This window comes from Amblyomma maculatum, chromosome 1 (assembly GCF_055883805.1).
Source record: "Amblyomma maculatum isolate TAMU_Amacu chromosome 1, ASM5588380v1, whole genome shotgun sequence".
Taxonomy (NCBI): Eukaryota; Metazoa; Arthropoda; class Arachnida; order Ixodida; family Ixodidae; genus Amblyomma; species Amblyomma maculatum.
Window position 1 is genome coordinate 2859924 of NC_139344.1, and position 27382 is coordinate 2887305.

The following is a 27382-nucleotide window of genomic DNA, read 5'->3' on the forward strand; positions in this document are numbered from 1 at the left end:
GTTTTGGTTACCGTGACTAATTTTACCCTTTGAGCACAGCAGGTTATTCTAGATGCTGGAGTCGCCCAGGGCAGTGACTATTTGCACAGTGTGATCCGCTACCGCCAATTGACCGGGTCCTGTTGAAGCCAGATGGGCGTGCTCAGATGGCCGTTACGCACGCACTGTGGTTACAAAACTGATGTTGTAAGGAGCTGCTCTCACATTTTCTTTTTCTTTTCCTTAATTGAGTGGTGGCGCTCAACTTTCGAAACGAGATGTTGTGCTCAAAAATAACGCATTGTATAAATTGCTTTCAAATATGATTGCCATGCAAATAAGGAATGGCAAATAAGGCTGCCTCAAGATACACCGCCTCGTCGTTTCTAGCGTAGAGTACGCCGTTCTTTTTGAGACTCTTGCGTTCAGCGTTCGCGCAAGATGTTCTTGAAACGGCGCTCGCACGCATGCACATATTCCTCGCCGGACACATACACCACACTCACATGTACTGCAGAAACGAATGAACACTGCAAACGAAAGAAATAGGAGCGCGCTGCAGGACTAGTTCATTTTATGTGTCACAGTTGGTCGAATTACTTGGTTAGTAGGTATACGCCACCGTTGTACGTCAATCGACGTGGTCGAACGTGGGCGGAGCGGCGCTCTTAGATTTAGGCGAGGATAAACGAGAAGGCAGTCAAAACAGCCAAAGAAGTCTACTTTGTCTCCGCCTTCACATAATCGACTCCATGCGTTATAGAACGCAAGCACGCAAAAATAGTGGAGTTTTGGCTGCAGAAATGCTACCTCATTAAAACAATAGGATGAACACTACTGTGCAACATGAGGTAAATAACACCCTGTCATCATGTAAATTATCACGTTGTTTAAGTTCCGGCAGGGAGTGCATAAGTTGTTCTTATCGTCTTTTTTTTTTTTTTTATTCCCACAGTTTCCTGTTCTTTATATATCCTGGCACGTGTCGCAGAGCAGAGTACTTCCGTTTTCTTTTTTCCAACTTGCAATATTGCAGGCGCAATGCATTTCCTTACAAGTGCACGAGTACTGCCCCTGGCTGTAATGCAAGCACTACTTCGAGATTCGGCTGTTCCGCATAGCAGGGGCAGGGTGGTTTGGAGCTGAGTGCTGAGAATGCGAATAGTACTCTCCCCCTCACCCAAGAAAAAAGAGGAAGAAGAGTGCGCTAAAGTAACGGAGCGTAAGGTAATGCAGCAGCACACGTTGTAACCCCTGGGATGCCGTCAGCCGTACGAGTGGTTACGCCTACACGGCATTTACCCTATGCTATCAACGGCGGGGGAGAAAGGAGGCGACGTAGAGACACATTTTTCCACTTTGCACGCTACCCCGTGTTTTTTATTGACACGATGGAATCCACCATTTCGATCTGTAATGGTAGCTTCTTGCGGTGTTTGTGGCAAGGTTTCCCTTCCTCAACTGTTTAAGCGCAGTGTATTCCTCTTATCGCTTATCAGTTCGTATCATATCTCTGGTGTGACGTCTGGTTTCGCTGGCGTGATTGTCACGCAGAGCGTGCATTTAGTTCTCTGCAGCACCTGAGTGGAGCTGAGGCATTCGTTTCACGCTGCGGGCGAACAGAGCGCGGTTCCCATTTATGCTTCAAGGTTTGGCGCGAACGAGAGCTCAGTCAGGAACGCGCTCGGTGAACGCCGCTGACGGGGTTCGTGCGTCGCTCCGCTGCACCGGGAAGCAGGCTCCATGTGAGTCGAGGCTGTGCCATATTCGACGGGTGCTCGTGGAAATGTTCGAGAGCATTGCGTGAGCGAGCGTGTATTTGTGTGCGCGTGAGTAAGTTTTTGCGTGCGTGCACGCCGCTTCGTCGTTATGGCGCTGCGGAGTTCGCTCGAGCGTGATATCACCTCAGCAAAGTTGCTTTCCTGCAGCGACGAAAGAGTCGCGAGGATGTTTGAGGCACGATAATCAGTGATGATAAGACTAGCAAATAAAATTCAAACTTATATAAGCCGGTAAGAAACCGGCAAAAAAAAAAAAAAAATGTGCACACGCTGGCAAGAGCAAATGAAGTATCTCAGGGGTTCCTGATCCGGAAAAAGGAGCCTGATTTTGTCAGTGTCCCATCGGTGAACGTCCCGTCGAGTTTGTTTGTTTTTTTAGAAGGATATGTGTCTGATTTTATTCTCATTTACGCCTGCATTGCAAATTCCACTAGTAACTGCTGTTCGGTTTTGTTTGTTTGGTTATTTTTTTTTTTGGGGGGGGGGAGGGGGGGGGGCTTTTGAAAACTGCATGTATTGGACTGCGTGCATGCCTCTGTTCGAGTGGTTCATCAATAAAGTAACCTGAGAGTAGCACTTGTCCTGCACTCTATCCCGTCATATCTGCCTCGCACCACATGTATGTATATAATAAGCAACACGATTTAACTACCCAACAGCACGAGCTATTGATCTTCCTTTTGCAGTTCAGCATCATGGATGTGTCCTGGCCTCTGTATAAACGTAGCAGGCACCTCGATCTGCTTGCGATAAAGTAAGACATGCGACTTGATATAAACTACGAGCACCTGTGCCGCTGCCTTTGAATCGCACGTTCGCGATTCCTCGTCGAGTGGGCGTGGTGATCGGCATTTATTTCACTTGCCTCGAGGTTGACTTCTTCTCAGTTTTACTTCTCTTCTGTTTCAGTCGTTTGTCTTTCTCTTAACTCACGCTCGCACGCACGCCTGAAAGAGGGGCACACTGCCGCGGACGGTATATATGCAAAGAAAGTTGTCACACCGCGCTCGACGCCAAAGCCAATCTGCGCCGCCAGTAAGGATATTGGCCTCCATCGATCCGCCTATGGCCGGATAAAAGCGAACGAATCCCTGTCGGGATTGAACCCGAGGAGCAACTCCCGCTTGCGCCAACGCGAACGATGGCACACGCGCGCCCGAAGACTGGGCTCCCGTGAAAGCTCGCTCATACGCGACGAAGCAAAGAAAGGGAACGAAGGAAGGGAGAACCTGCCTGTTCTCTCGGACAGCGGAAACGACTTCATCAGCTGTAGCATACTTTACGCCGATGGACCCGAAATGGGAAGAATAAGGAAGCAACCTCTCTATCCTGGCAGCTTTGATTCTGCAACCTGAAGGAGCTGAAAGAAGAAACGTTAGAAGGGAATATCGCGGAGAGGGAAAAAGTAACCGCTGAAACGTACATCGCTGAAACAAGCGAAAGCGGGAGAGCAAAAGTCCAGGAATGTTACTGCAACAAACAGCGAGGCGAAAAGAAAAAAGCGAACATGAAAGCGGGAGACTTGACGCTACGCGGCATGCACCACGAGCGAGAAGCGTGCGGATTGCGTGGACACACGTCGAGGAGAATAATGGACCCGAAAGGACTGCCCTGCTACCACACACCGCCATCTTTTCGAGGGAAAATCGAGATACGTGTAGCTTAATGAAGGTAGGCAGACAGGGACGCACTATGTAAAATTAGAAAGAAATCAGCATTAACGCGGTTGTTACGAAGATGCACTTAGGTAGCACAAATTTTCGCCCTCTAAAGCATTAGCTCGTCCACACCAACGTGTGGAATTTCAGCGATCACCGTACATGTGCCATCGACAATTTATGCGTTTTGTTTTATTCCATCGGAGAATACGAGTCTTGGTATTCTCGGATGGAATAAATCCGAGAATACGAGTCCTGGCTTTGGAAAGTTAAACCCCATAAACTAAACCAAACCAGAATACGAGTCTTGGAAAACATTTCTTTTTTTTTTTTTATTAGAGGGACCAGTACCGCGCTAACGGTGCATGAAGTATAGGCAATACTATTATGGTTTGTGAATCTAACTGGTTGCTTTATTCCGTGCTTAATCTTACCACCCTCGCGAAAAATCTACGTCTATGCGCTCGCACGTAGAGACGTACGTTAATACGCATACGCAGGCACGGGTGTGTGTGAATTAGGAAGGAGATGCTACGTGGCCTCATTCGGCGTAAACACATTGGGGCATCCATGGTGCCTTACTGCCCCTTCTTGGTCCCCTGGCGGTGACCACTGAATGCGCCGCTTCCCGCACATTCCGATGTACTAGAAAGAAAGAATCCCCTGACGATGTGCTGCGCCCAAACTCCGTTTGGAGATAAGGGCCCCGGCGGAATTCTGTTCCCGGTCTCTCGTAAGAATGGAAATTAGGGGATAAAAAGAGCGGACAAGAATGTCGGAAGAAAGCGGCAAACAAAGAGCCTCGTGAGAAGAGACGGAACCGGAACTTCAATCGAAGCAGCCGAGGACGTTTATAGGCTACTCAGGGAGGCAGAGGTGAAGCAAGAACGTTCTTCGCCTTTCTTTTGGTGATTTTTTTTATTATTATTTTCCCCCCTCCTCTTTGTTGCTTTTTTTTTCTTTCTTTTTTTTTTTTTTTTTTTTTTTTTTTTTTTTTTTTTTAAAGGTGCACTTTGAAGGTTGTGGCGCGTTGCCACTCCGATTTACGGCGGTGGATTTCACTTCGCCCTGAAGCGGCTGCCACATTGCTTCTTCGTGCCTCCTTTTGCTTTTGTTTTGTTTCTCTTTCTTTTTTTTTATTTTTGGCAGAAGGGGAGAATGCGCCGGTCGCGCACCGCAGTTCCCTAGACGCGCACTCTTTAAAGAGGTCTCCCGGCCACACCACACTCGCTTCCTGTTAGCGTCCGGTTCAGTTGCTAGCTTGCACTTTTATATTTGTGCGCTTTGAGTTTTGTCCCCCCCCCCCCCCCCCCCCCCACCCTCCATTTTCAAGATGCTGCGCTAGTACAGTTGTCTCTTGAGCTCTGAAATCTGCTCCCGAATTGTCCGTGCACTGGTTTCTCCCAAATGGCTGGTAAAGAAGAAAAAAGTGTCTAAAAGAAGAGAAATAGGGTCCAAGGATGAGCTATATAGGAATGGAGTCGCTCTCGAAGTTTACGAAAATGCACGAACGGAAGGAGAAAACCTGATACTCCGAGTATCGTCAGTGAACAAACTTCGCGGGAGCTAGAGGTCGCATAATGCGTACAAAGACGGCGCTATACGTGTGTTTAGATTTCCTTGTTCATGTATGCTTTCCGCATGTACGGTGTAGTACATACATGAACCGTGCCCCCGCAATAGTGTTCGGCGAACAACAGCAAAACGGGCATGTTTCGATGCTCCGTGTCATTTGAAATTTTGTTTCCGAAGCGTCTCTATGAAACCTGCGTTAAACACCGTGCTTCGCAGCAATTTCCTTCTGATCTGCGTGGTTAATTTTATATGCCGTTGCGCATTTTACTTTTTCAGTCTTCTTAGGTGTTGCTTCTCTCAACCCAGGCAATGACATCTGCTAGGCTCAAGCACTCACTATGTCACAAATGCCTTGACTGACTTTACATGTCATTATGGAGCTCTACGCAAAAAAAAAAAAATAATAATAATAATAAACAAAACCCCGGATGAACCAGCTTTGCGTGTATTTACCATAGCCGAACTGATTGAAAGTGGATTGTTCGTGCCTTATCCCCCTTGTCTAAAAAATCGAATTCTTTTTTGGCGATATGAAATGAGAGTACATGAGCTGCGGCCGCTGTCCTGCGTGTTTGGGAAATGAAAGATGGGGAGTAATGACAGCCGTTGGCATAGTTATATACGTAACGTTTTGGACACACAAGTATCATCCGAGATTTTGGGGAAAAAAAAATATCGCAGAAATTGATTTCAACCGCCTGGCCTTTTAGGTCTGATAATAAAACGCTGAGTATCACCTTTGCACTTTACTCGGATAGCAAGTTTGCTTCTATTTTATTTCTAAGTTTTGTATAACTTATATATGCGTGCAGGGAACCTCGGCTTCTTTTCAGGCCATGACTATTGCAGTGAGACGGTGACTGTTTCTTTCGGGCTTCGATTAGAACCTTTAAAAGCCTCTACCTTGAGCGCGTTTGCAGTGCCTGCTTATATTTTGGACCTGTATTTCACATGGACACTTGTTTCAAATATTCCGCCGACATTCCGGCGGCGCTGTATTTGATCGACAGCCTTAACAATGCATCTCTCGAGCCCTCTACTCATAGCCAAGTTATTTTGCGCATGTAATTATACTCTACCAGCACCGTCTTGTCATTGCTCGAGTCTGTAGTTGCGGAATGTTTGGGACAGCCTATGCAACTCGCGCATCTCACTCATGTTTCTCAGAAGTTTGCAATGATAGAGTGCATAAAGTTTGCGCAAGGAATGATTTAGCCCCGATAACTGGCAGTCTCCAGTTATGTGATTTGGTGCAATGACAGATATAATTGATTGGTTTGGTTGGTTTGTGTGGTTTAACGTCCCAAAGCGACTCAGGCTATGAGAGACGCCGTAGTGGGGGACTCCGGAAATTTTGACCACCTGGGGTTCTTTAACCTGCACTGACATCGCACAGCACACGGGCGCCTAGCTTTTAGCCTCCACCGAAAAGCGACCGCCGAGGCCGGGACTCGATCCCTCGTCCTTGGGAAAAGTAGTCGAGCGCCGTAACCACTGCGCCACCCCGGCGGGGCCATTGACACATATGCATTACTCACAAAATATACAGAACTACTCAGTACTTATTATGACTTACAAAATAACGCTATAACTGTGTCGTAATAAAGGTTTCACGTTCTCTCTGTTGCTTTATAAAAAGAGCTGATCGATTAATTTGACATATACCATGAACGCTCGATGCTGAGGACATCTGTGTGCTGACAGCCGCGGTGAGAATTAAACCTATAAAGCATTACTGCATATCCCTGCATTGGTTAGGTATATTAATACTTGTCTAGAAAAATCAGTATTTCCAAAGCGAATGCAAATGGCTATAGTTTCTATTATACATAAAAGGCGACCGAAATGAACTAACTATCGTCCGATATCGATCTTTCCCGTCTCCTCAAAATGTCTGGAAAAGGTTATGCTTCAGCGTGTTTCTGGGTTTAATGAAAAGCATAATTTGACAACTATGCCAACATGGTTTCCGAAAGGGTCGGTCAACAGAGAGCGCCTTTCTTTTGCAAAAGGAAATAATACTGTAATTATTTCAAAACAGACAGCTTATATTCTGGACATATTTGTAGATTTTGAAAAGTCTTTGACCGGATATACTATGAGACTTTATTAGCCAATCTAGGCACGTGCAGTTTTCGGGGAGACTTTCTCTAATTAATCCGATCTTACTTAATCTTCCGTTGCCAGCAAGTTAAAATTGACAATCAATTTTCTGACATATACGCCGTACGAAATGGCGTCAAGGCAGTATATTGGGTCGCTGTTATTTAACCTATATATAAATGATATTACCAGTCTAGATAAAAATGCACATTTACAACGTTCGCTCATGACGCCAGCCTTTTCTTTAAATCAACAAACTTATATGATCTGTTTGGGCAAGCGAATAAGTGTTTGCGTTCCCTTCATGAATAGACAACCATTCATTCCTTAGAAATAAACACTACAAAAAAACTGTCCTTTTCCGACCGAGAAAAAGTATCGTTGACTTCTCGGGCTTTTTACTGTGGCTATCGGGTGAGCTGAAATCGAACTCGTCTCGGAACTTAAAAGCCTTGGAGTATATTACAATTATCATGGAATACACATATACATGGCACGATAAACAAAACAGCTAAGGTAGTAGGTATTCTATCAAGGCTTCGGTATTTTTTAGCACAGTGTGTTAAAAAAAATTATATTACAGTCACTATTATCTTTCCTTATAGGTCACTGCTTTTTGATTTAGGGAACCACCGCATTTTCCAATATCACCAAGGTTTCCAAACTATATACAAAAACGAGCCCTTAAAATAATCGTCTACGCTTCCAAGATACACCTACGGAATCGATTTTTCACGAAATGAATATAATTCCTATCCCGCAGCAATACAAACAAACCTTATTAAGTCTCTACAGCACTGCAGCAATAAATCCAGTCCTTTTCTTCAGAGAAATGTACAGACTTGAGCACAAGTCTCATAACTACGACACACGAACTAAAAATCATTTCATCATTCCGCAAACACGAACAAATTACGGACAACAAAGCATTAATTTCAACTTGCCACTTCTCTTAAACACAATAGATTGATTACACTATGGAGATTCCATGTTCTTTACGAACTGACTGAAACTGTGTACCTACAAAAATGCTTTCCGTTTTGCGTGCATTTCCTTGATTCAGCACTGTTCGTTGCAGCACTAAGTGTCGTTTCGCCCTGCTGCTGTTTCTGTAATATATATATATATATATATATATATATATATATATATATATATATATATATATATATATATATATAGCTCAGTCTTGAGAAAGGCAGGGCTCCTGCTGAAACGTCGACTGCAAATAAACTTGGAAACAGTATGAAGCAATTTTTCACTTGTATATATATATATATATATATATATATATATATATATATATATATATATATATATATATATATATATATATATATATATATATATATATATTAGAAAGAGTTGATGAAAACTGATTAATAAATATAAAATAATTCACCAAGAGTTTAAAAACATAACGGTGGATTTATTTCGACGTTTCGACCGGGGTCCGGTATTTTTCAAGAAAAAGATCTTGCTTTCTTAGTTTTTTAGCTTCTGGTTTTTTCCTATTATCGCTGAAGGGTGTGTCGTAATCCAGTTCGGTGTCGCTGCCAGACTCAGCGTGGTACTTTTCCTTTCTTTGCTGCGCCTGCGCGCTGTGCTGTTTATGTATACGCTGCGCGCAGCAGTAAAATTTTATTCAAGTTGGCGCTTTGTGGCTTCTCCTTCCTTATCCGTGTTCGTCGTCACGTTGTGTGAATGAAAATGACTACCCACTCGCTCAGCAACTGGTTTTGAGAAATAAGAAGCGTTATTGATCAACTTGTCAGGCGTAGTGGGGACCACTGCTTTCTCGTGTTTCACTTTCCTCGAAATGAGTGATTTTGGTTGCACATGTAATTTACTGACGTGACAAAAGTTTTTATGCTAGCAAAGTTAGCGTAACAATTTCTTGCGCCCTGAGCGAGGGCTGCGCGATGCTAACCGGAGCAACTCTGGGCAACCACAACTAGTCGGGTCTTTCAGGTGTATTTATTTAGGGGCTTAGGGGCGACAAGAAAGAAGTTCAAGGAACAGGGAAGCAATAATTCATTCCCACGTAGCAGCGTGCTTTGGAGAAACCGCAAAAGCATAGGAGGCACAGCATCGTGCTATTCCGACCTGGGACTATTCAAGTTTTGCTCTTGTTCAATTATCGGCCTGCGCACATAATTATGCAGCATTGGCGAGCTGATAAATAAAGGGTCCTTGCCTCATATTCATTAGGGTCTTCGGCAAAACAGCTTAATTACTTTCGTGAATAATCAAAAATGGTTAAGATTTCAGCTCCTTTTCTACGCATTTTGTTTTTGTGTGCTGGTTCCTCCATTCGTGCTGAAACCACGAAATCACTTTCTGCCTTCCTAAACAAGAATTAAGCACAGCAATCTCTCAGAGCTTGTCGAGACAAAAAAAAAAAGAAGAAAAGAGGGAAGCTAATGATATCAAGGCCCGTCTTCACTGAACTTCCTTGTCCTTGTGTAGTTTGTTCCAGTGCTCTGTAACTTCATCGTCGAATAGCAGCTTACGGTGAATATTTTCATTTCTTTCTTCCACAGGGTTCGGGTAGAGTTCTACGTGAACGAGAACACACTAAAGGAGCGGCTTCACCTCTACTTTATCAAGAACCAGCGATCCAGTGAGTCTTTACTGTCTGCGCTCACTTGTTGTCGTGTTTGTGACTGTTTAAAAGCCATAATAATATGAAGTTACTTTCAGATCGTTTTATTGCAAGGCCTCGGCTTTCGTTTGTTTTCTGTTGACCCTCACAACTGAAGTTATCACTGATTCGTCTTACGCTGATTATTTCGTGTGAGTTGGGAAAAACCTGTACCAACAATCAACGGATTTTAATCGTGTGTACGAGGTATTCGGTGGTTTGTGCTCTACCCGAGCTTTGGTCGAACACAACATAATGCTCTAAATTACCTTTGAATTACTTATTATATCGAGCAGGGAGACCGTGCTGCTTTGGCGCAAGGGAGCTAATAAATTAGCACTTTTGAGCAAACTCTGAAGGTAAATCAGGCAAGTTTCAGACGAGACTCTATGAGCTCTAACAAGTCAAAGAATTATAATGTCAAAGCATATAACGCAAGATAAGAATGCAGTAGTGAAGCTAGCATGGAAGTAAATATTTGGTGAAAGTTATAATTGCCAATATGATATAGATAAGGCAGAGGTTATCTTTGGCCCAATACTAGTGGAATAGAGCTGTACTGAACTTCGAAGAAACATAGAACCGGTAAACAACCGATTGTTTTGAGTAAAATGTCTTGACATTGTGAAACTTGATCATCTGGTTCCACCTGATCACTTCGCAGCGGCACTGGTCTAAGCGTCTTTTAGTTACTCCATAAACGATTGCAGTTCAGTTAGTTCATTCTGAAGCCCCAGCGAAATGAAAGTTTCTTTCTACGTAGCAGCTTTCATTTAGATAGTAAGCAGTGGGTACTTGAATTAGCAGTTTCGGATAGAAGCACTTGCTGAAGGGCTAGTTGGTTCATACTAAGCAATAGAACGGCGGGATAGGAAGGATACTTGTAAACAGCCATTCATAATCTGAATATGTCTGCCAAATGTGCTCGATACCATTCTTATTCTTATAGTTATCTCACTCTCGTGGTACGGATCTGCGACCACAAACCTCACCGGAGTAGATGTATTCCTTTACTATACTTTCAGCGCCTCGCTGAAAGAACGGCGAACGGCGCAAGAACAGAACGGAACAGAAAGAACAGAACGGCGCAAGGAGACGATCACGCGATCGTCTCCTTGCGCCGTTCTGTTGGTTAGTTTTGGATAGGTAGCGAGGCGCTGAAAGTATAGTAAAGGAATACATCTACTCCGGTGAGGTTTGTGGTCGCAGATCCGTACCACGAGAGTGAGATAACTATAAGAATAAGAATGGTATCGAGCACATTTGGCAGACATATTCAGATTATGAATGGCTGTTTACAAGTATCCCTCAGGGAAAGTTTCTTATAGCTCTATCTGACCTGTACTCAACTACAGTGAATAAAGGTGCAGGCTAACGAAAAGGGCTCTAATTGCATTGAGGACAATGTAGCAAGCTATGGAGAAGTAAGATGGTAGATGCAAAGTTCAGAGAAAGGAAGCGAGTAGAGTGGGTGAGAAAGCAAACGCGAGTTAATGATATATCCTGGTCGAAATCAAGAAGAAAAATGTGGATGAGCGGGCCATATAATACGAAGGAAAAATAAACGATGGTCGCTAAGAGTAATTGACTGGATTCCAAGAGAAGGTAAACATAGCAGGGGACGTCAAAAAGTTAGGTGGGTAGATGAGATTAGGAATTTTGCTGGGATTAGGCGGGTGCAGCCGGCACAGTACCGGGATAATTACAGGGATGTGGAAGAGGTATTTTGGTCTCCAGTGGGTGCATTAAGACTAATTATGCAGCCGAACGTAGCGGACAAATGTTTTACGTTCTTACCTTCTAGGTGAATAATTTGGACCGAATGTATCGCTGTCTGGCCAAAATTTGCAGATACATCCGGACCAAAAATGGCTAAGCTGGAGGTCTGCCTGAATATAATGCATATCCGTGACACATGGAGGCCACAAAAGCTGTAACTTTGGTTCTCCGATGCAAAACGCACCTGTGTGCTCTTGCATTCAGTTCCACCAAAGTGTACTGCTGCGTACCGCAGCAGTGCCCTACGGCAAACATTAAGCGACAAAATGCACTAAATCACTGACTGGAAACCTTGGTAAGGGTGCCTTCGAGCGCCTTGGTTACGCATTAAAACATTACAGATATATATTATTATATGTCTGTACCCTCTCGACTTAGACCTCAAGAAAGGCCTGCATGCAGTATTGTTTTAAACAAATGAGTAATAATCAGGTCAGATGATGTTTCGACGCCATTCGTTCGCAATGCACACACTTTAGCATTGGCCTGTGGGTATTTCAGTTCGCAGGTAGCTCCCGGAAGTATCTCTTCATAATGAGTACCACAAGGCTAGTCCCAGAGAAGGTAGCAACAGAAGTAGCCTCAACCGCTATCTCATCCTCCGTATCCATATTTATTAATCGCAAAACTCGCAATGTTGGCTCTCTTGTTTCTCGCTCTCCACGTAACTCCATACGCCTCGGCGATGCAAGGCTATCGAAACTACTTTATATCCATATCTAAGCCTCCGTGTCAGCTTACAGCCAGCAGCAACCCATCCTAACCACGCCATCCTAAAAGGGTAACAGTATGCTTTTACTAGCTTTAAGAGCGCGTGCTGCAGCATCCTCATATCAGGCCGAGAAACGCGAGACATTGAGTACATCATTACGTATATGGAGTTTAAGGTGTCTTCTCAGAAAGCTGCTCCCTATTGACGACATCCCATCACCGGAAGAACTCAGTGGGTATCATCAATGCGCGATTGCCGGCGTTTGCTTTTCTCAGGTGCTTAGCTCGCGAGAGTATGCCTTCTGCGTTTATTTTTTTTTTTTATTCTTTCTTTTTTTTCGTGTGCACGCATTCCCCTCGGTGCTACGGCCTTTCGCCACCGCCTTTCAGACTGCCTTTTCAAAGCGCCCTTTCAGGGCGTCCTTTCAGTCTTTCACGTCTCAATATAGACTCGACTGTGCCCGTTAATGATCCATGCTGAATAGTAGAAAGCTGGTGCGCTAATGCGGGCTGGCAAGCATCAACTCTTCTGCCTCGCCACGGACAAACTCCCTGAGTATCAGAAATCCGGTACAGGATTATGCACTTGCATGGCTCAGCTCGCTTAGAAAAAACAAAATTGCTACGGGTATCATATTTCATTTTGAATATATGCTTCTTAAATGGATTAGATGGCTCTGCCTCAATATGATCCCTCAGGTTCCTGCTATTGCGTTGAATCTGCTTCGTCTTTTTTGCATGAGGTTCATCCATATTTGACCTGCTGTTACTTGGGTGTTCTGTTACTATGCATGGGACCATTTGCTAAGTCCCTGGACGCGATGGAACTGGGTGGGGTAAGCATGTGTTGCGAGGTGTGTAGGAGGAGTAGCGCGAACGCTCCCAGTCTGCCATGACCACGAATAACGATGAACAAATCTCCTAAAATTACAGCTTTTTCAGCGTGATCTTGTGTGAGAGATGCGCATATTAAATATTCCAAAAGAGCAACGCTTTTTCTTTGAGGCTGACACTGTCCGTGCACCCACGCATATATGCGTGTCCTGTTTCTGTTCTGCTCTTTTTCTTCCTCCTCCCGTTTGTTCACTCTTCACCGTTCCCCTACCGCAGCCAGTCAACCGAGCTCGAGCCTATTGTTTCTTCTCGAATATCACTTCCGCTCTCTTTTAACGCGATACCGTTAAACGCCCCATTCGCCAGAAAATCCCGCGCCAGCGTCGTCGGCATTGGCAGGTGCTGGCTGACGAATGGCATGGCCATGCATGCGCTGACTGGTCGAGGGTTGTGTGACGTCACGGAACCACGTGACATGGCCTCATTGGCAGGCTTTGACAACTCGGGCGTCGCCTTTGAGATGGGAGGGTGAGATCACAATATATCCCTCCAGGACTCTTGGCCCCAGAGTTAGACTCGCTGCACCTAGGCAACGCAGACAAGTTCGTAAGGATTGGTTAAAGCGGGAATCAATACCGATGCCGGGTGGTCTTTCATATAATGGGGTAGCTTATATAAGCGGCTGTATTGTAATGAGTGTCAGATACATGGAGACACACGGGCGGAACGGGGCGTGCTTCGCCCGCCATTTTGGCAGCAGCGGCGGAGCGGGACGAACGTGGGATCCTCACTGTGTTCTTCACTGTGTTTTACAGGTTAGTCTATCTCTTCTATAATACGTTCGTGCATGCTCCTTAGTTTCTGTCGCTGCTACCAACCTGCTAGTGTTTTCTTTGCCTGTGTATAGCTCATCAATCTTTCCCGGCATTTGCAACAGCAAGTGCCGGGAAAGATTGAAAGATGACGAAAATGACATTACATGCAATGAATGTGAATTTTGGTTTCATGGCTCGGTATGCTCTGGAATGAGTGAAACGACATTCGCTTCAAAACTAGAAGTGGCCAAAAAGGCATAGAAGTGTGAGGCATGTAGACGTTCAGGTGGAGGAAAGGGCGGCACCTCAAACGGAGACATGAATTCAGATGCCGACCTAAAACTTCTTATTGTGTAAATAAACATCCATTTCTATCCTATGGAGTGATAGTTGATAGTAGATTAAATTCTTCATGAAGGACAAAAGGTTAATGGGGAAGCAATGGTTAATATTTTCTATATTCGCTTTGTTCACAGAGACTTAAATACAACCCAGACGGCATCCTATAAAACTTTAAGGAACGAAAACTCTAGTACACTATTTTTCGAATTAACAGATGCAAATGAGGTGTGCTTGTTTCCTCGAGTTTACATAATTCTCATACCGTTGATGCTGACGATACACAAATAAGACATGAAGTATACCATATGTATAATCAGCCCTATTTTGGCACATATATGTAATCTTTGTATTTCCACAGGTGTTTTTCCTTCCAAAGTGCAAGTTGTCCGCGTGATAGCTTCATTTAAAAAAAGGTGATAAGAGTGTCGTATCAAACTACAGGCATGTATCAATTCTTCCTGCTTTTTCTAAAGGTCTAGAGAAAATTATATTAAACCGAATATCGCGCTTCTGCAGCAAACATAATCTTATCACTACCTCACAGTACGGCTTTAGAAAAAATAGGTCTACAGAGTTGGCGTTGTTGCACCAAAATAAATATATTCTACAAAACTTTGAGGACAAATGCATTGCTATTGGCATTTTTGTTGATTTCACTCAGGCTGATTCATTATGGAATACGTGGACTTGTTTTGAAGGAGCACTGAACAGAGGGTACGCCTCAGTTCGCAGGTCGAGCTAACGTTTCGACAAGTGGACTTGTCTTCGGCTTAGACGAAGACAAGTCCACTTGTCGAAACGATAGCTCGACCTGCGAACTGAGGCGTACCCCCTTTACCCTTGTTCAGTGCTCCTTCATACCGTGTAAACCATCTTCTTCCTTTCTTTCTACATGGACTTGTTTTGGCATTATTGAGGAGCTACCTGTCAAATAGGTTTCAATATATTGAAATTAATGGATTCGCTTCTAGCAGAAAGCATAGTCTCTGGGGCGCCACAAGGTAGTATTTTAGTTCCTGTCTTATTTAATTTATATATTAATGATATTGTACACATTTGTTCAGACATTAAGTTCATTATATACGCGGATGATACGAGGGCCTTGGCATCATCAATTTCTGAAGCTGAAGGAATCCTTAAAGCGAACAGTTTTTTTCGTAAATTAGAATCCTGGCAACAATCAATTGAAAATTAACGGGAACAAAACAAATAATAATCAATCAATCTTTATTTAATGTGCGCAGAAACAACCATGTGGTCTTCGTGCTGCACACACACAAAAACATGACAATGCACACACGTTTTACACACACACACATATAGAACACAAAAGAAGAAACAAATAACACATGAAATGAAACTGAGACGAAAAGTGTCACGGAAAGAAAGAAATCAATAAGTAGCATGTCTTATATACACAGTCAGAGAATTGTAGAGCACATCAAGAAAAAAAATAGATAGATAGATAGATAGATAGATAGATAGATAGATAGATAGATAGATAGATAGATAGATAGATAGATAGATAGATAGATAGATAGATAGATAGATAGATAGATAGATAGATAGATAGATAGATAGATAGATAGATAGATAGATAGATAGATAGATAGATAGATAGATAGATAGATAGATAGATAGATAGATAGATAGATAGATAGATAGATAGATAGATAGATAGATAGATAGATAGATAGATAGATAGATAGATAGATAGATAGATAGATAGATAGATAGATAGATAGATAGATAGATAGATAGATAGATAGATAGATAGATAGATAGATAGATAGATAGATAGATAGATAGATAGATAGATAGATAGATAGATAGATAGATAGATAGATAGATAGATAGATAGATAGATAGATAGATAGATAGATAGATAGATAGATAGATAGATAGATAGATAGATAGATAGATAGATAGATAGATAGATAGATAGATAGATAGATAGATAGATAGATAGATAGACAGACAGACAGACAGACAGACAGACAGACAGACAGACAGACAGACAGACAGACAGACAGACAGACAGACAGACAGACAGACAGACAGACAGACAGACAGACAGACAGACAGACAGACAGACAGACAGACAGACAGACAGACAGACAGACAGACAGACAGACAGATAGATAGATAGATAGATAGATAGATAGATAGATAGATAGATAGATAGATAGATAGATAGATAGATAGATAGATAGATAGATAGATAGATAGATAGATAGATAGATAGATAGATAGATAGATAGATAGATAGATAGATAGATAGATAGATAGATAGATAGATAGATAGATAGATAGATAGATAGATAGATAGATAGATAGATAGATAGATAGATAGATAGATAGATAGATAGATAGATAGATAGATAGATAGATAGATAGATAGATAGATAGATAGATAGATAGATAGATAGATAGATAGATAGATAGATAGATAGATAGATAGATAGATAGATAGATAGATAGATAGATAGATAGATAGATAGATAGATAGATAGATAGATAGATAGATAGATAGATAGATAGATAGATAGATAGATAGATAGATAGATAGATAGATAGATAGATAGATAGATAGATAGATAGATAGATAGATAGATAGATAGATAGATAGATAGATAGATAGATAGATAGATAGATAGATAGATAGATAGATAGATAGATAGATAGATAGATAGATAGATAGATAGATAGATAGATAGATAGATAGATAGATAGATAGATAGATAGATAGATAGATAGATAGATAGATAGATAGATAGATAGATAGATAGATAGATAGATAGATAGATAGATAGATAGATAGATAGATAGATAGATGAAAAAAAGCAAATAACTGACATTGAATATAGTAAATAGAAATATACATAAAATAAACAACCATTCCAGGCACAACAAGTGCGTGGTACTTAAAACACAGGCTAGAAACACAGGGAAATACAATAAAGAAATAGAATTGAACGCGGGACAGTAAGGACAGTAAGCCATGAAGGAGCTTGTACAGAAAACACGACGCCAGTTAAGAGAAGGAAGATTCAGGGGGGTACTCTTGGTGGAGCGAGAGCGAGAAGTGGAGGATAATAATAATAATAATAATAATAATAATAATAATAATAATAATAATAATAATAATAATAATTGGTTCACAGGAAGGAAAAAGCGCATTAGCTGTTACACTTGTTTTTGTGGACACCTGAACCGCACCGTAAGGGAAGGGAAGAAGATGGGAGTTAAAGTGGGAATGTTTTTCGACCAAAAGGAAAGCAAGTTTCGTTACAGGATAACATAGTATTTAAATCCGAACCGATTGACGTGGTAGACAGTGAAGGTACTGGGGTTATATTTTAAAAACTCCAGTATTACAATGGGGTGATCATATAAACAGTCTAATAAGTAAATTGAGTTGCATAACGGGAATTTTAAATCGCAATCGCTATACTCTCCCGAAAAGAGTTAAACTCATGGTGTACAGTGGTCTCTTTGCCTCCTACCTAAACTACTCTCATTTAGTTTGGGAAACTGCAACAAAAACAAACCTACTGCAGTTACGAAGGCTACAGAAAAATATATTACGAATCATTGCAGATGTGGAATACACAGCACCAACTTCTCGTATTTTTTAATCGCTTAAAGTGCTAAACATAAACAACTTATACGAGTATAAGTTATGCCGGCAGTACCGTTTAAGTATCCAACGAAAGAGTTCGACTTTGAAAGAAATTGCAGAACTATGCCCTACCAATCAAATTCACAGAACTCGAATTCCAGAACGATGGAATGTTCCAAAATGCCGCACAACCTATGGACAACAAATGCTTCGTAACACACTTCCGCGGTTATTGAACAATTTAAAAAATGATGGCATTGATTTATTCAATATGCCCCTATCGTGAATGAAAATATATTTTACAACATAACCTATATAGGTTTCAAAGCAGTACTTTATTAACGGTAATTATGCTGAGTATATTGTCAGATGCATGTTGATTTTTTTTTTTTTCAAAGTGTATTGGCTGATGTGTATTATGTTGCCGTTTTTATTTTTCTTCTTTTTTCCTTCTTTTTTTAACGCCTGTAATCGCTTTATGCCCATTTTCGTTTCACCCTGCTGCTGCACTCGCCTTAAGGGGGCCGAGGACCTCTCAAGCCGCAGACAAGGCTTTTCCCTCGGCCTCCTTCCACTTGTTTGTGGTGAATAAAATATCCATGATTGATTGATTGAAGTGACTAGCGACTAAGCGAGAAGCAGAGTGCATGCATGTGCATGGACAAGGACCTGCAAGGGCAGCCGCCAATAGGAAGTTTTAGAATAGGGGAACCCAACCCAAAATAGGGTAATGACGGGGTGAGAGCGGGCAAGACTAGGGTGATTGCCGCACCCCTCATGCATTCATCGCAGCATTCCTGCGAGGGCGCACTGTCGTTCCGCTATTACCCTAGCAGCCTAACCGGGTGTGTCCCCCTATCCTAAAACTAAAGCGGGGCTTAAGTCTCCCCCTATTTTTTTATCTCTTCCTTTCCCGTGCGGCCACTCAGTGGTCAGTGGCCTACCATTCGGCATCTTGCACAGCACGAGGTCGTCGGTTCGTTCCCCAGCCACCGCTGCTGCATTTCGATGAAGATCAAAGAAGAAAAAAAAAAAACTCCGATGAGTTGAACCGCCTTGACGAGCTGGCCTGGACTTAATCTTCATCAAGTAGAGGGGGTGAACAGAAATGCGAAAGGACCAGCTTTTCAGCTGGAGTGTTCAGAACGTGTTTCGAGGGAATTGTACGAAACGTGTTTGAAAAATACGTTTAAGTTGACTTCCCAAGACGGCGTCAGCCACCTAGCCCGATCGCAAACGCTCCCGCATGTGATGAAGTTGCTGTGAACGTCAAAAAGAACTATAGAGTTCTGGAATTCTCCAAATACGGTATGCATCGTACCTGGGGTCTAGCTAATGCACGTAAAAAATTAAATAAATGTAGGACTTCCGGCCACGCGCACCAAAATCATCCTCAAAACAATTTGAACGCGTAAAATTATCAAGGATAACTTCGTCTGCGGAGATTTTCGACTTAACAGTGGAGACAAAATGTAGTAGCAACCCTGTCCGATATCGACCACTCTGGGTCTCTTGTGAGTCTCAGCTTAACTGAGCTTTCTTGAACCAGGGTGTTAGATTAATCGTGCTACTTTTCAGCGTTACTCAATGCACAGCCAAAGTTAAAAGAAGATAATCTTGGAGGACCAAACCGGACAAAAGTAACGAGTGTTCCTCGCAGTAACGTTGCTTCAACAACGGTATATTTTGTGCTTTTACCGTTACCTCATCGGATCGAGCAATAATAAGCCAACATATGGAACATAATTGCTAGGAATGCGCTGCAGATGCTGCGAGCTGCCATCGAAACAGTTACCATAAGGCGCACATTCTTGTTACATTTCTGCGCTTATATGCACGAAGTCTGAGAAACGTGGGCTTCCAAAGAAAACCAATGAGTTGCTTGTGTGAAGGCTCGCGCATGAGATTAAGTTTTAAAAGCACTAAAAGTCGTGGTCATGGTTTTCTCATAAACGAAGGCCACCGGAAATTCTAAGCAAGGCGGCAAAGGCGGCTTGCTGGGCTATATTTTGATGGATTTGACGCCCTACACGTAGAATTAAACCACACAGAATGACGTACACAGAATATGTGCGGCTCGCCTGAGTGCTTGGTTTTGTCTCTTTTAATTAATTGCCTAGTGCGTTAAAATCTCAAGAAAAAAAAAAACGATGTGCCGCGTGCACTGTCTAAAATGCAGGGTATCTAGCGTTTTTGTTTTGTTTTCGGGGCCTAACGAGCTGGCGCAAATGCGCCCAGCTGTCAGCCATGAAAATGAACAGCCTGAGTAAAAGAAAAAAGAAAAAAAAAGGATCATACTGCTAATTCCACAATATAAAAAACAGAATCAGCTTACGAGAGAGAAAGGGAGGGGGGACTTTTGTTTGTCCAACAGAGTGACTATCCCGCGCTTCGAAGGCTAGACCCGGAAGGTGGGACAGTCACCTTTGTTGCAGGCCGATAGTTTTTGGACCCCGGCGGCGTCTTCGGCCAGTCGAAAAACTTCTCGTCGTGCTCTTGAGTCTGACCTTCGCAGAAGGGCCTTCCAGGTGTTTACGAGATTTCTCTCGCGCGCAAAAAACGCCCTGTTGGCCAAGTGGCAGATGTCTGAAGGGGGCAGCGAGAGGCAGCACAAGCTTTAGCAAGGGCTTGTCACCTCGCAGCACGGTGGAGTGTGCTAATGTTCAACGCCCCACCGGTCTGTGCAAATAGAGGCACACAGATAAATGGGGAGGTTTCGAAAGCCTACTGCAATAAAAGGCAAATGTGGTAACTGTATCAATACTCTTGCTTTTGCTCTATCATGGGAAAGGACGCATCTGTTTGCGCAATGTACACGTGCGCTAGCTACGCACACCCGTTGCTACGTCTGTTACCGCCCTATATTGTTTCTGCTTTTTTGTGTGTGTCCCTCCTGCTGTAAAGAACTGATGCCCAGCTGTTGTTCTGCCTGCTTCTTCTGTACTTTCGTCCTTTAGACTGGCGCAAGATTTAATATGCAGTTAAAAATATCCTTTACGCGTGTAAATGCACATCACTGCGTTGGCGACACACCGGCATGAATCTTTTTTTTTTTTTTTTTGCTCCGAATCTCTTCTTTGGGGTGTGTATGGGATTTTTTTTTAATGAAAATATTCTTTAACTGCGAAGGTGTCTAAGGTGGCTAATATTTAACAGCACCAGCGCCGTTCGTAAGGCTGACACTCACAAGGGGACCCACTTACCCCACTCTGCTTTTACCAAGCGCCTTTGCCTCACAGTACGTTTAACAAAGTACGCGCTCAAATGAAGGAAAACAAACGCGTAATTAACAATGTGAGGTTACAAAAGTGACCGTCTCTCTGGCAGAGCAAATGAAGTGCAAATAGTACAGAATTTATTGTGCTAAAGCGGTTTGTTTACTAGAAGACGAAATAGATTTTGCATAGTTTACATAAGCTTTCTTTTAAATAATCCACATTTGCATAAACATGCATATGCCGCTAATTCATGTCACACGCCTGCACACCCGCGCCGCTTAGTTTCGCACCTCGCGCCGAACTGCCGGAGTCTTCGCCGCGCAACCACGGTACAGCCTCCTAGAACACTGTAACCACGGTGCAGCGCGCACACACAAAAGGGGGATTGACGAATCGCTTCTGGAAGGGCTTGCGAAATCGCCTGCAAAGAGTCTCTCTTCCCTGCCCTTTCCTCGCGACCGCAACCTCTCAGCACATTGAGGGGCCTTCACGCCCTCGTCCGTCTGCATGACGCGCGACTGTTTACGTAAAGCGACATGCGCTCCATGACGCATTGTTTTGTCCCTAAACCATGTTCCGCGCTGAACAGGAGCGTCCCTCGAACGGCGTGCTCACCTCGCTTGCGCTCGTCGCAATCGTCGTCTGACTGTAAAGGTATACATGTTGTCGTCTGCGGCCGACGTCTACCTTTACGGTCAGTGGTCTTTTCCCGGCGTCATGAGGTCAGCACCGGCGTAAGCACATATTTGCGGGGATTTATTGGCAAATAAACAGAGAGCGCGTGGCGTTGCTCGTCGAGAAGCCTTATCTTTACCTATGGGCAACAAGCCACGGTCGGCGGCCATTGCAGCCTTTCGACAGTAAGCATCTAGCAGTGTCATCTAGCAGCGCGCTTTATGAGTATGCTCCATGCGCATAGCCTATACCTATTCAGGGATTCTACAAAAACTAAAGATCAAATACTTTGGGATAACGAAGCTTGCCAGTACATATTGTTGTGCCTTTATGTTCTGCGAAACTATGGTCTTGTTTGGAGCTTGTAAAGTACCGTGGAGCATTATTCACTGAAGCCAAATCGTAGTTCGTAGGAATTACATGCGTATTTTGGATGAAGGAGTGCCACCCTCGTTCTCTTCCCACTGCTTTTTTTATCGCACTCTCAATATAAGAGCACGACTTGTAGGTTACACGCATGATTGCTTTCCGGACGCAAAAAACTCCCACCGAAAAAAAAAAAAAAAAAAAAAAACGCCCACCTGCGTAGTAGTTCGTCTTTCTGTGGTCCGTATAGTTCTCCTTTGCTTTGCCTTGCCTCAACGCGTTTACCTGCGTCGTCGTTTTTTTTTTTTTTTTATGCCCATAGATTTTCTTTCCTCTAGTGCACCAGACGTGACCTCGGTCTTAGTTCTATTTTCTATTCGACTAAAAGGCGGTCACTGACCACTTCCTACATTGTTTATGCGTGCATATTAAATTACGAGCTGCCAGAATTGTTTCAGTGTGTGCTCCGTGCTTTAGGCATCCTCGGGTATGTTTCAGCCAATCTCGTGTCCACGTATGTGTTTGTCTGTCATATATGTGCGTAAAGCGTAAGCGCGCCTTCCTTTAGGCTCGGGCCCACTTTGCATTATGCTCTGCCTGACAAGATGTAAGAACAAGATTAGTTAGATGCTACATAAGAAACGTTGATGCTCAGACTCGTTTGTCGAGATATGAACGAAACGTACAACGAAGAAAATTGCATCTTCTTATCCTATCTCGCTCACTTGCTTGTATTCAGAATCCGCCAGAAAATTGAATATATACTCACCAGACCGGAACTTCCTGTCCGCATACAAAAATAAACCCCCCCCCCCCCCAAAAAAAAAAAAAAAAAAAAAAAGCTATAAACAATTCCGAGATTGCGGCCTGCATTTCGCGTCGCATCGGTCTGTCTCTTGGTGGGGATGGGATCGACGCATGGGCCGTCGTTCGCCGCTGAGACCCTTTTCGTCAATTTCCTCCCCGGCGCTCAATCGATGCAGGAACAATCGTTGAATCGATCGACTTGCGCACAGTGCATGCGGCATAGGCTGTTAACGACATTTCGCCGACTACTTTTTGCCCTTCTCTGCGTTTTTGCTCATGCCTCTCCTTCTCTCTATTCGCATACGTTGTACGAGAACATCGACTGCGGTACGAGCATCGAAGCTTGGCCGAAACAGCGCGCTAGCTCCTCTCCAGCGCGGCGGCTGAGATCCAAGAGAGCCTGCTACTGTGGCTATGTTTCATCGAACCTAAACACACTACAACGGGTTACCCATGTAAGCGGGGACGCATGCTTGTAGCCGCAAAACAAAGAACTTCGTTCTCACTCTGTACGATGAAGGGTACGAGATAGAAAGCGTGCACGCAATCCTCTGAGCGCAATGACTGCAGTAACTATAGCCTGCATCGGATGTTTTGGTAGCGAAGAAAAACGGAATCTCCTTATCGCGTGACTGTAGTGCGGTTTCGATAGAGGCTACTCATAATTTCCTCTTGGTAGTTACGTTACCAGAACTACTGTTGATGGGATAAATCCGGACATTTATCGACGGCTCTTTGTAAAAAAACCTACACAGCGGAAAAGGAAAGAAAGGGGGCCCAGTAGAAGTTAACTAGAGTTGACGGACCAAAGCAAAACACGTTGTTGGGCTAGATAGTGCATTGCATGAAGAAAGATTAACCAGCCAAGAAGACTCACACAGTAAAAAACAGAGACCCCGCCTCTTTCTTTCTGGGTCTCTGTTTTTCATGTGTGCGTCTTCTTGGCTGGTTAGTCTTTCTTGACGGACCTAAAGAGGGAAAATAGGATCGAAGGAGCAGCCGAGACATAGAAGGACGAAGAGATGTAAGACAGGAAGGCATGAGAATGCATGCTGGATCTGTAAACGCGTACCGTATCCTATCGGCTGCAGAATGACAGCCGAGGGGCTTTTTGCGCCACTGAACGGGGAATCCCAAGTTCCCAAGGGCCGTCTTTATCGTCATCTCGTTTCCCGATTCTTTCATTGCCAGCTCTGCCATTGTTCGCGGCCATCTTCGATATACTTCAGCTAACGACGTGCATTACCAAGCTATACGCTAGTCCTGGCGTTACAGGCAGTATCAGTTGTAGAGTTCCTAGTTTTTCTTAGGTCAGTCTCAGTCTCAGTCAGTCTCACTGTACAGCGAGCACCACGGAGCGATGCTAGCAAGGTCGCGCCACGATTCTCCTTTACTGCGCGTTACTCGTTCGGGCGGCAGGGCCGCGCACGCAGGAGCCTCACAAGAACGACAGACACACGTTCGGTAACGGTTAAGAGACTGGGTTTATTTTACAAGAGTTGGGACAGCACTGGAGAGGAGAGAAACATGAAAGGAGGAAAGGGGGAGAGGGAGAGAGCTTTCTGCTGCGGCTTCGGCATGCTGGTCTTCGCGGGGCAGGAGCGGGCCATCTGCAGCTTCGGCTCGGGTTTCGCTTGCGCGTTCGAAGTGCGGACCAATTCCTGGAAGCCGTTTGCGTTCCCGTTTCTTCCTGCGCTCTTCGGGTGCCCCCCTATGTGCAGCGTTTTCAACTCGCGTATCCTCCATTTTCTACATCCTCCCCCCCAAATGAGCCTCAGCTCATTTCTGTTCTGAGCGTGGGACATCCTCGCCTTGGAGTTCGAGAGGAAAAAGGGCCTGCACTGGTCGCCGAAGCTCCCTCTTGTTTGGGAGCGCAATTGTGCAGGCGCGTACATTGCCGTCCCTCCCTGGGAAGGTCTCCTTGACTCGAGCCATCGGCCACATCTGGCGGGGCGTCCGTTCGTCGCCTAAAAGCACAATATCGTCTTCCGTAACACTTCGCTGCCGCGTGGGTTTGGTCCAGTGCGCAGACCGCAGCTCTAGGAGGTATTCGCGCCTCCATCGTCTCCAGAAAGAATCAACGAGCGTGACGCGGTACTTCCATCTCCCTCGCAGTATTTCACGCGTTGACTCCGCAGAAGTGGCTGCAGCTGCGGATGGCAAAGCTGTAAGCCGATGCCCGACAAGGAAATGGGCTGGTGTTAGGGGCGCTGGCTCCCCCGCATCCGAGTGGACGTACGTTAGGGGACGGGAATTTACGACCGCCTCGACCTCTGTTAGGACTGTGCGCAGGCTGTCAAAATCGAGACAGCTTCTTCCAAGGGTTTTGCGAAGACAGGCTTTCACAGTACGCACCATTCTTTCCCAAAAACCGCCCCACCATGCCGCTCTCTCTACAATGAACTTCCATGATATTCCATTTTGTCCGATGTAGGTGAGGACTTCAGCTCCCCGCGCCGCTTGGAACATCTTTTCGAGGTCTTTTGATGCTCTCTTGAATGTTAGAGCGTTATCTGAATACATGACTTTGATCATTCCTCGGCGGGAGACAAATCGTCTGAATGCCATGAGAAATGAGTTTGAAGTGAGGTCGCCGACGAGTTCGAGATGGATTGCTCTGGTTACTGCGCACGTAAAGAGAGCCACATAGCCCTTGCGTGTCGTGCCTCTGTCATTGAAAAATAAAGGGCCCGCAAAATCGACACCTGTGATCTGAAATGGGTCAGCCCTTGTGACACGGTCTGAGGGAAGGGGGGCCACGGGCTCTGCAGCAGGTCGGCAGCGTTGTTTCTGACACTGAAGGCAGCGCTGGATTATGGATTTTACAGTCTGTCTCGCTCTAAGTACCCAGTAGCGCTCACGAAGGTGGCATAGCATGTCTCGCACTCCCACATGAAGCAACCGTTTGTGCTCTCGCGTTATGAGCAACAGTGTGAACCGGTGTGCTGAGGAGAGTATAGCGGGGTGTTTTGTGCTCTCCTCTTCCGCGCTATGTTGAAGTCTGCCACCAACTCTAAGTATGCCGTCAGCGTCGAGAAAAGGGTTGAGAGCTAGAATGGGTGATTTCGTGTCTAGGGTAGCTGACGATTGAATGGCGCTTATTTCTTCAGAGAAGCTTGTCCTTTGTGACACTCGAAGCCAGTACTTCTCGGCCTGTGCCAGCTCTGTCGCAGTTAACTCTCTTCCTTGTTTCTGGGAAGGGTTTCGAGAGTTATTCAGGAAGCGCTGTACCCATGCGGTTACCCGAATAACTCTGGTTAAGGAGCTGATATTCACAATATCCAACAGTGGCTCCGGTGCACTGCAGGTTACTGCATTGAGCACCTGCACAACCCTTTCTTCCTCTGCGCAAGAGCTGCAATCAATGTTCGGTAGAAACGCGGGGTGCTCATTGGTCGTCCTCAGCCATGCCGGCCCATTCCACCATGTTTCACTTTCAACCAAAGCGGAAGGCATAATGCCCCTTGTTAATAGATCTGCGGGGTTTGTCTTTCCAGGGCAATGCCTCCAAACCGCTGGATCAGTCAGAGACTGAATCTCTTGCACTCTGTTGGCAACGAAAGGTTTCCACCTTAAGGCACTGCTTTTTATCCAGCTCAGGGCCACGGTTGAGTCACTCCAGCAGTGAATCGAAATGGCTCTCACGTTCAGCTGCCGAAGAAGCGTTTTTGCCAACCGAGCTCCTATCAGGGCCCCCATTAGTTCCAACCGCGGCAATGACAGGCGCTTTAGCGGAGCCACCCTTGACTTCGCCATTAAAAGGGATACAGTGAAGCTCCCATCTTCGTTTTTTGTCCGGACGTAAGCGATGGCACCATAAGCTCTCGGACTGGCATCGCAGAAAATGTGAAGCTCAGGCTCGTCATGCTCTCCTTTCACAGCTAGTTTTCGAGGTACGGAGATGTGGCGAAGCTCAGGAAGCTGTTGGCACCAAATTTCCCATTTCTCAAGTACGTCTGAAGGCAGTTTCTCATCCCAGTGCGTACCTCGTTCCCAAAGGGTTTGAAACAAAACCTTCGCTGTGGTGGAAACTGGTGCAAGGAACCCAAAGGGGTCGAAAATACGCGCTGATGCTTGCAGCAAAAATCTCTTCGTGTCTTGCCGTGAACTCAAAAAATCTATTAGGGTGTTCATTTCAAACACGAAGTCGTCTGTTTGAGGCCGCCATTCGACACCGAGAATTTTGGTGATGCTGAGCTCCGGCAATTTGCCTCGTGCTTTCTCACTCTCGAACATCGTCGAAAGTTGCGCCGAATTCGAGCGCCACTTGCGTAGGTGCATGCCAGCCTTGTGCATAATGCGCTGCGATTCTTCGCAGATTCGTGCCGCCTCCTCCAAGGTGTCGGCGCCTGTTACCAAATCGTCGACATATAAGTCATTCTTGAGAATATTGGCTGTGCTGGGATAAAGGTCTTGCATTGACCCTATATGGTACCTCAGAGTTGCTGCCAGCAAAAAGGGGCTTGATGTTGC

General features: G+C 44.5%; 1 protein-coding gene across 1 annotated transcript in view; it reads left to right on the forward strand.

The window, feature by feature from the left end:
• The first annotated feature begins 825 nt into the window (after positions 1-825).
• Positions 826-27382, forward strand: part of LOC146201487 (potassium channel subfamily T member 1-like) — a 52995-nt gene continuing 26438 nt past the window's right edge. The window contains exons 1-2 of the mRNA XM_084598239.1: positions 826-830; positions 9640-9719. Coding sequence (XP_084454365.1) covers positions 826-830; positions 9640-9719 — 85 coding nt within the window. The remainder of the gene's footprint in view (positions 831-9639; positions 9720-27382) is intronic.